The sequence below is a fragment of the Gavialis gangeticus genome, unplaced genomic scaffold (assembly GCF_001723915.1).
Source record: "Gavialis gangeticus isolate Ggan-Ray unplaced genomic scaffold, GavGan_comp1, whole genome shotgun sequence".
Taxonomy (NCBI): Eukaryota; Metazoa; Chordata; order Crocodylia; family Gavialidae; genus Gavialis; species Gavialis gangeticus.
In genome coordinates this window covers 10,848,510-10,862,185 of record NW_017728993.1, presented here as the reverse complement: position 1 = coordinate 10,862,185, position 13,676 = coordinate 10,848,510, and the positions used below count along the sequence as shown (strand labels likewise).

Sequence of the window (13,676 nt, the reverse complement as noted above, 5' to 3'; positions counted from 1 at the left end):
CCCCCCCCCCCCCGCCGCACAGGTGGGACAGGCGCAACACGTGACCAGCCCGGCCCGCTCCGGGGCACGTGGCTCTGTCCCCGGAACGCCCCGCAGGCCACCCGGCGCCAGCGCTGCCGCCCGCGCCCTGCAGGGGGCGCCGGAGGGGTACACACCTGGTAGGCGCGCGCACGGCCCCTCCTCCCCGTGCCGGCCGCTGATTGGCCGGCCGGCACGTCCGTCAAGCGGCGGGGGCGGGGGTGGCGGCTTGTCACGTCGCCGCGCGTCGTTGCGGCCGAAGAGCTGCCATGGAGCCGGGTCCGGACGCGCGGCCGCTCTGCCACAGCCTCGTGCTCTGGGTGAGTGGGGGATCCCACGCGCGACCGGGGGGAGGGAGCTTCCTGCTCCCGCTGTGACATCACAGTGCCCCTCCCCCCCGCGGGGACACGACCTCGTGTGGGGGGGTGCACACGCGTGGGTGCCGCGTTCACTTCACCCTGGAGATGCATGTATGTAGATGCATGTGTACGCGTAGGTTGGCGTGCGCATCCTGACCCCCATGTACACCCACGTGCGTACCGACATTTTTCTGTATCTGGCCGCGTGGGGACGCGCCCTGCGCTGGGTGTGGGCCTAGGGGTGTATGTGCACGCCTAGGGGAGGGTGCACAGCTGTGATACGTGAGTGTGTATGCAGGCGGGGGGGCAGGAGTACGTACAAACACCTTGAGCCCAGGCCTGCGCCTGTTCAAGTGGACGTGCGTGTGGACGTGAAGACATACATATGCATGTGCCAGTGTAAATGTGTGTGTACATGTATGGGTTTATCTGTATGTCATTACCTACACGTACGCACATACGCGTGTGCATGAATACGTGCCTGCTTACATACGTATGTATACACACACATCAGTACGTGCAATAATCGACCCACACGTGCACATGCATATCCATATATACACACATATCTACATGCCTGCATACACATGTGTGTATACACATACATCTTTACCCACACACGCACTCGCATATGCATGCATCCATACATACATACATATCTACATACTCATGTACACGTGTGTGTATACACACGTGGTTGCATGCATACAGCTTTACCCACTCATGCACAAGCATATACACACATCCATACATAAGCATATACATATATTCATATCTACATGCCCATGTACACATGTGTATACACATGGGTACATGCATACATTTTTTACTCTCAAATGCACACGTATATATGCATCCATACTTACATGCATATCTACATGCCTGTGTACACGTGTCTGGGGGGGTGTATATACACACACGGGTACATGCACACGTATATACATGCATCCATACATATGCACATGTCTACATGCCCTTGTACATGTGTGTGTGATATATTGGGCAGCTGTCATGAAATACCCGTTCTCACCAGGGAGGCTCATCTCCGCTAACACTGTGGGAGGGAGCCGATGTTTATTTCACTCCTAACACATCAGATTGAAAGACATCAAGAGCTGCCTGTGGGGTCCTTGCCCTGCTTCTCAGTTGCAACAGAAAGGCTGCAGCCCTCTGAATTATACATCAGCAGGGATCTCGCTTCTTGGGAGTGCTGCCCTTGTGTCCTGCTTTCCCGTGTTGTCACTGCTCGCAGGCCAGAGCTGATATTTGAGGCTGCCGGAGCCTGGCAAAGGGAACCGACAAGGAGGCAGGTGCATGCTGGAAATGAAGGTTTCATTTGATGGGAACAACTGTTGCTCTGCTTGGGGGAAGGTGGGGAAGGAACACAGTTCTTGAAAACAACAAAAGGTCAGTGCAAGAACAACGGTGTAGGTAGAAAGTGTAGGTTCATCTCCTGGACAGAGGGGCGGGTTGGCACTTCTTTGGCTCTAACTCTGACTTTTGTTAATAATTGAACCAAAAGAGGGAATTAACACAAGATTTATAGTGCAGATGAATTGACAAAGAGAAAAAAATAGATCTGAGTTTTAGTTTCTTCCCTTGCCACATTGCACTGGTGAGGTTGTCTAAATGCAGGTGCTCTCACAGTATTAGATGTGCATGGCTGCATGCACCAGTGTTTGCGTAATCGATCAAAATGGATGTTCCCTTCATTCTTCCTCTTCAAGCACATGAGCAAAACTGTGTTCTTGTCTTTCCAGTCCACAGTAGGCTTGGCAAAATCTTTTGACCAGATTGAATTGTACTAAGTTAACATGTGATTTGCAGTTGGAATTACATAAAGCAGCTTGCATGTTATACTGGGGCTTTGTAGCACTCAGTATCTTTTAGAAATACCAGACATTTGGTGTATGCTCTTTAGGAACAGGGAAGAGGAATTTCTAACTCTTTAGAAGTATTTTTAAGATCTAGGGAAAAAATAAATAAGTATAAGAGACAGTTTAGCAGCAACTAGAATTGGAGGAATTCCATTCTTACCACCCCCTCTTTTGGGATATGTATGTGTGTATCTATATTAGATGCTTATCCATGTGTGTGTGTGTGTGTGTGTGTGTGTGTGTGTGTATAAAATATATATGTATATGTGTGTGTATATATATAAAATATATGTGTGTGTGTGTGTGTATATATGTATATGTACGAGTTCCATTACAGCAGAACCTATAAGTCTTACAATGTTTTAATAACATTCTCCTTTGCTTTTTGCACTTCTATTAATAGTTTTGCACATACTCCATATTAAATGATTAGTGTTCAAAAATAGTTCCTTTTCTCTGATTGTCTCTCCTTATTCCTTTCTCCTGACACTTTTTTTGTAATCTTTTCATTTCTCCAGTGATCTCTCTTCCTAGCCTTGCTTCAGTACATGTATTTTTATCCTTTTGTTTATATATAAGTAAAAAATCATTTGATTTTGAGAATGCAGGTCTTCTTGTAGTCTAATGACAGTGAACAACCTGAGCATATGCACTCTTGACATATTCATAGAGTTGAAATGAAGAATCTTGGACTAATTTATTTTTATTAGTCCTGCTTAAGAAATGATGAGTATAATTCTCATTTAAACAGCCTGAATTATGTCAAGGGACCTTAAAATGAATGCTAATTTAATTTTATTCTACTTTAAGACATCTTTAAATTGCCAGACTATTATATATACATGAGAATGAAGCCATGTTATATTCACATATCCAATTTAAGCATGTGCTGTAATAAGAGTTCATATCTGCATGTACATTTTCTAGCCAATCATCTTATTTCCGTGACCTTGAACTATATGCACAGAGTGGAACTGTATGCGCAGTAGCAGCAAAGAGGCAACTGTGACCTGACGTGGCTGTGTCACATACCTGCAACAGCATCTTAGGCATTTCAGTGCCCATTACAATAGTATGGGGACAGATTCTTAATATGGTAAAGCAATGAATACTCTTGAATTTCCTTTAGCAGCACTCAGCAACTTTTTAAAGCTATGGGCCAGATTGACTTAGTTTGGGTCAGAGGCGGATGTGTGCTAGGACCTAGCCACAGCTATTGCCTTTCCCTGAGAGGTAGGGGAAAGTGACTGATGCTGAAGCCCCACACTGCCAAATGCCTCGAAAGTACCATATCAAGAGGCCAGATCTGATCTGCAGGCCAGGGGTTGCTGATCCCTGCCTTTTAGCATTGTGCTGTTTACTGGAAATGCCACTTGTCCAAATAAAACTTTTATCTGGGACTTTATATTTACATCAGTATGGACTTGGCCATGTGTTATTAGAAACATTACTATCTCTCTCTCATTATTTATTTATTTATTTATTTGTGTGTGTGGGTGTGTACAGGTATGTGTGTGTGTGTATTATATAAAAATAGCCAATGCACTGGCATTAAAATAGTGGTATCTTACACTAGACCTCAGTCCTGCAGACATACACTTACTTAACAGGTACCTGTGTAGTCATGTTACCTCAGTGGGACTATTCATACTTGAAGTTAGGTATGTTGTGTCATATTTTCTAGGGAAAATGGGGCTTGAATCCTGCTGACGCTGAGGTTACTGATAAAACTTCCAGTGACTTCAGTAACACCTGATCATGGCCAGAGTGAGAGTTAGAAGAGTAGATCGAGAGCTAGAAGAGTAGATTTTCCATTAACAGCTCTTCTTTTCAATTCCATTATGGTAATGTTTCTTAGAAAACACTCTGAAATGAAACAGAAACTTAACCCCTATATTTTTACAGGCTTGGTGCTGCTCTCCGTAAGTGGAGAAGGAGAAAGGTGTACGGTATCTAGAGAAACTGTTCATCCTTTCCCATTTGCAAGTTTGGGATAATGGTGCTATGAGGCTACTGTACATGTTCAAGCCATTTTTTTAAAAATTAGAGACTTTTTAGAATATATGGACGCTATATTTTTTAATTCTTATTTGTTGCCCTACATATCTGCAGGTAGATTCCGACATATGAAGCCCCGTGGAGTGTTATATGGCTGCATCTGTGGGAGAAACCTTAACAGTCTAAGTGAGCTGGGTAGTGGCCCTTTGAAACACACTGTGGTGATCTTTCAGCGCTGCCTCCTAGACTGGAGTCATAGTTGTCATCACACAGAACAGGCTAGTCATTACTGCTGATTAGCCTACTTGCAATGCTATGCTTCGTCCAGTTTGGGAGCTGGCTTGCCTGAAGCCATGCAGTGTTTGGTGCCAGTATGGTAGCTTGTGATTTATGTGTAGTTTTAGTTTCAGCTCTTTAACAGTGTTAATAGTCACAAAGGTAACTTCCCCTGGATCAAATCATGTTTATTTGAGGTGTTTTTCTTTAAAAGCTCCCATCTCCTTTTTTTTCCTTTCACTTCTAATAAAACAACCCAACCTGTAGCTCTTTCAGTTCACAACCTACTTGCATGGCTAAAACCTGTAAGACCTGTCTTCAGAGCTGATCTGGCTGTGTTAGCTGGAGAACTTGAAGTGTGGATCATAGGGATAAATGTAAAGGTGGTTTTTTTATTTTTCAAGTATAGAAATCTAAGTCTGTCTGATAACTAGTTATGAGCATGATCCTGTTTTAAACTGCAGACATTTGGTGGTGGAACATGTGACAGCCCAGAAAAAGAAACACTAGGAGTTATGCCAGGAGGTGTGGCATTCATCCTTCAAACATGTGTAATGCAAGCCTGATAGCTCTGTTTCTAAGGCAAAATTTTTGTTCCACTCAGACAGATGGGTGGCAAAATTTAAACCTGATGCTGGGCTACTCTGAGGGGTAGCTCAGTTATAGTGAGAGCAGTCCATAGATGCTGTAAGTCACAGCAATTGTGTATGTCTGTGAGCTACTGTACTGTTGGTGGCCTGGCAGATCCATCTCGTTGTCCCTTGCAGTGAGCCTTTGTGTTGTGGGAGTGGGGAATGCAATTTCTCAACACATTTTGCTCTTTAGTATCAATTTATCAGACTTCATGTTCATTTCCAGCAAATAATTCTGCTACAGTCATGAAGAGTCAATCCCTCTTCCTTTAAAGTCAGTGGCAGACCTCTGTTGGATTCATTGGTCCAGGATCAGTCTGTACTATGGAGATTCCTCAGACCTATATAACAAAAGTTTTATATTTCTACCACAGCACCAGCAGTGTCCAATTTAAAAATGTCCAGTGGAACTAGGACATCCTGTAGGGTGGTCTTAAGTTCAGTTGAAGGTACAGCAACGTGTTTGGAAGCAAAACAGTACAGAAAGTCAGACTTAGCAAATACAAATTGTGAGGTCATAAAGAGCACAGAAACATGTAATTTTATATGCATTGCCTAGTTAACTTGTGGAACTCCTTGCCATAGGAGGTTGTAGAGGCAGATAGTATAGTCAGATCCAAAAAGAGGACTGGACAAATTCATAGATGATAGATCTATTAACAGGACAGTCAGATATGTATTCTTTGGCATCTGTAAACCAATTACTGTAGATGGCAGGGACGGTAATGGAAAGGGGCTAGATCACTCTAGATATACCTAGTTCAGTGTTCTCCCTCTAAAATAGTGCTGTCAAACTCATCTGGCCTCATGGGCTGGATCAGTGGTGTGGGGCCAGTCCATGGGACAAATCAGGCCTGCAGCCTGGCCCTGCACGCCAGATCTAACAGGGGTCCCAGAGTGACCAGAGGAGGTGCTGCTTGCATAGGACCTGGAACTGCTGGGGTGGGCACTGAGTGCAGCATGGTCCCAGACCTGCTGCTCTGGCCACTCTGAGACCATGCCACACATGGTGCTTGCTTCTGCACACTGGACCCAGTACATGTCCCATGTTCCCTGGAGCAGCCAGTCTGGGACCACCCCCTATACAGCACTGGATGAAGTACCTGCTCTGTCCACTCTGGGACACACTGGAGCAGGCACCACATGTAATGCACAGGGCCATCCAGGAAACCCCACACATGCTGCCTGTGGGTCTGTTTGAGACTCCTGGGTAGCATCGGGATCTGGATGATAGGGCTGTACATACCATATCTTTGCCACCCTAACTCTAAAGCATCTATTCTGGCCACTGTCAAAGATGGGCTACTGTGGTAGATGAATCAGTGGTCTGCCCCAATGTGGCATTTCTTGTGTGCAGCCAAATATTAGCACAAACAAATTCTATTCAATAGCTATGGGGAACTATTGAAGCAGTCCAGTGATCCTGGGCTTAGAGCCCCCCTGGTCCCCTAGAGCAGCCTGTACAGGGGCAGGTTGGCCTGGAATGCAAGGGGCCTGCCCAGCCCAGCCCCTGAGGCCCAGTTGAGCATGGGGATTGCTGGGGCCTGGGCACAGGTGCAGGGAGCAGAACAGCAAGGGCTGGCACTACTCAGAGCCACAAGGCAGCAGGTGGGACAGCTGCAGCTGGACTCATGTCTTGGTGCTGGGACAGAGCTGCTGCCGGGATGGAGTGAGTGGGGGCAGGCAGGGACTGTGGGTTAGGACTGAGGGGCATTGGCAGGGTTTGTGGGTTGGGAGTGAGGGGCAAGGGCAGGGGCAAGGCAGTGGCATATCAATGCTGGTCAGTGACCCACATACTGGTGAGTGAAGTGGGCAGGGGCAGCTCTGATTTTTCTGTGATAAAACCAAAAGCAAACGCCAAAGTTTATAGATATTTAGAATTCATTTTATTATGATGATAGAGGCACTGGTAAGCTTCCAAATTGCTTTAAAATTGTAAATATATCAGTAAAACTTCGCCCAACTGATCTTTCTCTATATAGTGGCATTTCATTTTAATCGTGGAAGAATGCAGATTTTGGGTATTTTAATGCAAGAATTTGGGATGGGGGGAGGTTTAATCAGAGAATTGGCAATTTTAAAACAGGGAACCCCAGGATCTCTACTGGTGTGGCAAGTGGTGGGATCCAGGGTCAGAACTGGGGACCCAGCTGGAGGACAGATAAAATGGCTGACCTTCTGGCCATGTGGGGTTAGGAGGACATGGTTTGACAGTTCAAAATGGACAATTGCAAGGAGCACATTTTCTGCGCGATACCTGCCCAGATGGCAGAGCAGGGACACCAGTCATGACATGACAGCAGTGCCATCCAATGGCCCATGGGCAGCTGGCCCAGAGATGCAGGTTGCTCTGCTGCAGTGCCCCAACCACAACCCAGGCAGCCGTGTGGTCTGTCTGGGTCTGGCAAGCATGCAGCCTTGGGGCCGCAGGTCCACGGGGGAGGATGCTATGGCAGGTGTCAGCAGGTTACAACCAGGCAGCAGCCCCCAATGCCAGACTGTGGCAGTGGGTAGAGGGTGCAGGGGCCACTCTAGGTTAGCACTGCTTCAGCAGTCCAGCTGGCACAAGGGGCTAATGTCCCCAGATACCAACTGGCTGGTCCTCAGAAGTTCCTGAGGGCCTGTAGCCTTAAGCTGCTTGCCATGGCAGCTTTTTATACTGCTGGGGCTAGCACAGGTGCTGGCCCCAGGTTCTAGCTCCTTGTAACTGAAGATTCGGGAGGAGCTGGGCAGTTTGCCCCAAGTGGCACAATTTGCCCCACACCAAAGTGCATATTCAGACACACGTGCTGAGGCACAAATCTCTGGCTCAAATTTGTGCTGCTGCTATTTGAGCTTACGTGCCTGCTGTTGTGGACTCGCCCTCTTAAGTCAAAGGTATTAAGTGCACTGGGTTGGCCTACAAGCTAATCTAGTTTTATGGAATGGATTTTGATATTCTGGGCTGCTTAAAGTAAAAAGACATTTTACTAAAGGTTCGTACTAAAAAGTAGCATTGCAGCAAATTCCCTGCCCTATCTAATGAGACATTGTAATGATTGTCTTTTTTTTAGTTGCAGACATTTAATACTGCTGCACCCTGCAAAGATGTCCAAGACTTGACTAATGGTGTTGCCATGGCACAAGTGCTTCATCAAATGTAAGTTGATGGTTTAGTTCAGTTGAGTGGTTTAGTTCAGATTATGCAAAGTGCTTATTTAGGTTTCACTGTCTTCTTCTCAAGACCAAGATATTTGAAGTGAAGTAGGTCTTCCTTAAAACAACAACAAACCCCTTCCCCACCCCAAACCTCCCTCCAATTGTAGATATTTCAAAACTTAAGAAAGGGACCCCTTCTTACTTTGTGGGTGTTGTTAACCTGGTGTCAATAAATCTGATGAAATGGCTAGAATGGAACTTCAGAATAATTCGCCTTCGCTTGCTCTCCTCCCCTTTTCAGGATATTGTAACACACAAAACTAAATACAGTTTGGTTATATTTTTTCAAAACTGGCTAGCAAAGGTAAATTGAATTACAAAGTCATAGTCATGCAGGTATATACTTTCTAGCTTGCAGGTATGTTTTGTTCTTGTTTATGCTGAAAAAATACAAACGTTAAAATCACTTCTGTTTCTTCATGGCTTACTTTTGTTAGATCATGAAGAAGCATAAAGCAGCACTACATTTACAATACCAGCGTTCATCTTGTCAAATAAAGGGCAAGATTGGGCAGTTTTAATATGACTACGTTTCTGTAGCAATCAGGACTTCTGGCTTTGTACCATTTTCTTTAGAGTGGAAATTCATGTCTCTATGTAGTATTCCCATTAGAATTACCCAGCTTCTTGACCATTTTGCTTCCAGCAGTTGGGAGCTTTTACAGGTCAGGTGTTAAAAGTTGACATCAGGAAGTGCCGGTTTATTTTCTAATTTAAAAAAAGGTGTGGGGGGAGGGGGAATATTCAAAATAACTTGAGCTTCTGCTAAGGTTATAGCAGTGAAATAAGAGGCAGTCAGGAGTCATGTATGGTATGTTTTCTCTTTAATCTTGCAGTCAATTTAAATAGTCCTGTTATAACCTAGCATTTCAATGCGATAATGCTGCAGCTCAGTTTTTGGGGCCTTTCTTCTGGCTCAGATACTAAAAGAAAGATTTAGTAGGGGGCATCTTCTGTTTAAACACACAGGACGCGTCCACACGTGTGTGGATGTTTGGTTCGCCAGGGACAAGTAGTGGCAGCATACTTTGTGCCGCAGCTAGTTGTCTCCGGGGAATGCCTGTGTTACTCTGGTGTTAAAAAGCACTTGCATATAAAAACTAAGCACAGGGAAGTATTCAGATATCTGTCTTCAGTGCACTAGGTATGTTCTTGAAGCTCAAAATTCCTTTTTCCTAAAGAGTAGAATGTGTTTACTACTTGGATTTAGTGTTTTATTCAATCGAATTTATTCAGTAGGATAAGAAATTCCCTATACACAAATGAAAATGCAGTGTCCAGGAACATACATAACGTTGGGATACAATAGTAGACTTTCTAGTGGAAAAAATATTGGATGTTTGATGTTTTATTCAACTTCTGCATTTACTAAATATTAAACTGGCATGTGTTTTGTTTTCATTTTAGAGATGTTGCCTGGTTTGACCAATCATGGCTAAGCCGTATTAAAGAAGATGTTGGTGATAACTGGAGAATTAAGGTATCAGAAATGAAAATTGGCAAAAGCTAATTTGCTGTCATTTGGGATGTAATTCCTCAGTATAGCTGATATTATAGGCACACCAGCATAGCATTGGGCAGGTTGAAAAAAAATCCACCACACTGAAACAAATTTAAATATATTTGAACTGTATGTTACCAAGATTTACTGCGACCTGTGTATTTCCTCCCTTACTTTAACTATGCATAGCTTTAAGATACAACTGCTGTGTAGACTTTAAGTGAAGAGTAAGATATTTCTATACTGTTCTTTCATGAAGTCTGGGAAAAGTTAGCAGTTAATAGTATAACCTTTATTATCCTTTATACGCCAGGCCAGTAATCTGAAGAAGGTTCTACAAGGAATTATGGACTACTATCATGAGGTAGGGGAAAAACAGCAGTTCTTATTCAAATATAAAGATTGTTTTGTTTTTTTTCCACCAAACTCTAATGTGAACTCTAAAATAATGCTAGTTTTTCTTCAGTTATAAATGTCTTATTGAGAAACGCATGATCAAGGCTGGTACAAGAAAATCCCGCTTAATCTGGAAGTACTCAGAGTACGAGTAAAACCTGGGTGGAGCAATGGGGCTTTCTCAAGCATGCTGCACCTTAATCAAATAAGTGAAACTTGGTTGCAGTCAACACCCTGTGGACTTATTCTGTCTAGTCTATTTTGACTTCAGCAGCAGACATGCTCAGCCAGCTGTAAGTAATGTCTCCACAGCCTGATTTTTTTACTTGTGGCGGTGATAACGCAGGAACAGGCTTATTGCTCGTGAAGGGGGTAAGGAGTGGGTTTTTGATCCTGCAGTTTTATAAAAGTATGCATTATGAAAAAGTTCCTGTTTTATCTGGCTTTAGAAGTTAACTAGTGCTGAATGTTTGCAGTACTTGGATGGGAGATCTCTGTTGGAGCAGTCGGAGGTATATGGTGCTGCTGTTCTTAGGGTTAGATTGGAAAGGGCACTTGGGCACTGCAACTCTAAGGATGGCTTCCTGAACCCTTGGAAGAAGATTTTGAATTCTGTTAGGGGCCTAGATCCCCAGTACAACACCTGCAGGAGTTAGGTGTCTCAGAACAACCTAGAGCCTAAACAGGCATAAAGATGGCCACAGAAAATACTGAGGATAGGGCCACCTCTCTAAATCCTGCGTATCTCTGGAGCTTAGGTATCTTACTCAGGGCAGTAGGGAAGTGCCTTCCTCCATTTCAGAGTCATAACTGGAGCCTTCTCTTCAAAGGTAAGCATTGACATCCTTTTTGTTTATATAACATTTCCTGGTGCAGAGACAACAATCCAGGTCTTCTTTTTCTCTCCTCCCCCTATGAATGTCACAACCATTGAGCTACAGAGTCATGTTTGCTCATGTGTGCTCATGCTCGCTCACCTGCTAGCACCCTCTCAGTCAGTCAGCCTAGAATTATTTGTCACCTAATGTCCCAGGAGCAGAGAAGCATGCACTTGCCTCACAACATCCTGTAGCCTGGAAGTCTGGGGACCCTCCAGAGAGGTGGAGGGCTTGCAGGCTGATCTTTGAATGCTTAGGGAGCATTTTAAGATAAGTGAGATTTCTTAAGGGCTAAATGGCAACTAAGTTTGGGCTTGGGCTCCTAAATTGTTCTGTAGTCTGTGTTTGGATCTATTCCTTATTTCTAGCAACAGAAATGTCCTTTAATTTGATGGAAAGCCTCATGGATTTGGATGGAGAAGACTTTAGCAGACCATATTTTCTTGCCTGATTTGAAAACAAACAAGGATAATCCATTATTTGATATTTAATCAGGCAGTTACTTTTCTGCATGGTGCTTTCAAGACTTATTTTACCTTGCCAGAATCGGGTAAAGTTCAGATAGGAATCTTTAACAAATATAACTCTCTTTTCTTTACATTGTAATCTCTTAAATATGAAATTTCCTGTGCCACTTCTGAGAAAAGAGGCAAATTTATTCGAAGAAATTTGCATGGGTTGGTGCAAAGCTTCAGTAAATTGCTTGGATATCTAAATAGGCAGAGATGCAAGTTTTGTTAAAATAGCAAGTTTGTATCACAGACTTTTGTTTCTTTTTCCTAAAGAACTGAGAAAAGAAAATGACAGGTCTTCAGGTAGCAAATGAGATTGGGCTTTAGTTTCAGGGAAATAGAATAGTGTCAAGTTGTATTTCTCATAACTTAATCTCTGGTTTAAGCTTTTACTCTCTTTTACCATAGGATATTTTGTTCTGTGTTCCATACTGGGTAATATTACCTTCCACTTTACAAATTCAGTATAACAAGGGAAACAGATGATTTACTTTCATTCATGAAGACCACAGGCTGTCAGACATTTAAAAAAACCTCGAAAACACACTTTACCAGAAGAAGCAGCACATTAGTTTGACACGGTTCTGCAGTATTTGTATAGGTTGGGTGCTTCAGCAAGGCTTTTCGGTGTTTTTAGCTCAAGCTGATTCAATCAGCCATCAGATAAAAGTGCCAAAAAAGCCCCACTAAGGAACCCAATCTATACAGATGTTGGGTGAGCTGGGTCCATCTAATGTGCTGCCTCTTCTGGGAATGCGTTGAGCTCGGTGCAGGAGTGCGTGGAGTTTGAATCAAAGCACTGTTTTCTGTCGTTGTTTTTTTAACGTCTGTAAGCAGCCACAGATCTTAGCTAAGAGAAACGTTTTATGTTATTGCTTAACAGTTCCACGATCATGTGATACAAAGGGGCAAAGGGTGGGGCAATTCTAGAAAATCTCAGCCTCCTGCAATTAGTGCACCATTCATGTAGTGTGTATGCTTTTGCATATGCTTGTGGTATCCATGTCTAATATTGACTTTTTATATTATAGTACAGTGGGTCTTTAAAAATGACTGTGTACTTACCTCAGTTTACTGTAAGCGTTCATAGGCAATGTTGAGCTTTTTACTCTTGGTTACATTGAGAAATTGAGTCTGCCCACACTGGAAATGGCAAGGAAATTAGTCAATTAATTAAACAGCTGCTTGCAAGTTGTCGGCAGCTACTTAAACTGCTGTCAGTACTATATGGAACTGCTGGTTTTATGTCCACAAATTTGAAATTGGCAGCTGCTTGTCTGGTTCACCAGTTATTATGCAGTTTGAACAGAGTGCAGTGTACAATTCCAGTACATCACCTAGAGTGATACCAGAAGATACCATGCACTTAACCAATTCCAGTCTCTTTTGAAGATCTTCCTTTTAAAGCTACACAAATGGCCCCTGGGGTTATTAGCTACTGGGACCACTCACCACAGAGTTACTTTCTACCTTCCCTCCTTTGCCGTAGCTAAAATAACCATGAGCATCTCTGCCTCAGTTAAGGCAGCAGATGGGGACTTCATTTGATTAGAGCTGGGACTGTCTGGGACTGAGAGGGAGGAGGCAGGTGGGATGGAAGTGGGATTATATGAAGTGAGGGAGGTACAGCCCAAGTGACATTTAGAAGGCCATGTATGGAGTCCCTAATGGTGAGCAAAGCTAAAATCATTACTCTAGCCATTTTGATTTTCTAGTCCTTTACATGCTTTCCACTGTCTTCATAGTCTCATTACCTTAATTTATAATTGCTGTCTCAATATTCTACCATCAATCAAGTGGCCAGCTGGTAGAATAATTGTATTTCTCTTGTTCAGGACTGACTTGAAGCGACCTTGATTGCCTTTTACGATCAGGTCACAAAGGCCATGGATGCAGGTATCGCGGTGGATGTAGTCTTTCTGGACTTCAGCAAGGCCTTTGACACCGTCTCTCACCCCATCCTAGTTAAAAAACTAGGCGACTGTGGCATAGATGCCTACACAGTCAGATGGATTGCAGATTGGCTGAGGG

The 13,676-nt window shown here is 43.7% G+C and overlaps 1 protein-coding gene across 1 annotated transcript in view; it reads left to right on the top strand.

Moving 5' to 3' along the window:
* Positions 1 to 247: 247 nt before the first annotated feature.
* The window catches only part of HOOK1 (hook microtubule tethering protein 1), a 57,979-nt gene continuing 44,550 nt past the window's right edge, over positions 248 to 13,676 (top strand). Inside the window, exons 1-4 of the mRNA XM_019501208.1 lie at positions 248 to 338; positions 8,214 to 8,299; positions 9,766 to 9,838; positions 10,173 to 10,223. Of these exons, the coding sequence (XP_019356753.1) occupies positions 288 to 338; positions 8,214 to 8,299; positions 9,766 to 9,838; positions 10,173 to 10,223 (261 nt within the window). The 5' untranslated portion in view covers positions 248 to 287. The remainder of the gene's footprint in view (positions 339 to 8,213; positions 8,300 to 9,765; positions 9,839 to 10,172; positions 10,224 to 13,676) is intronic.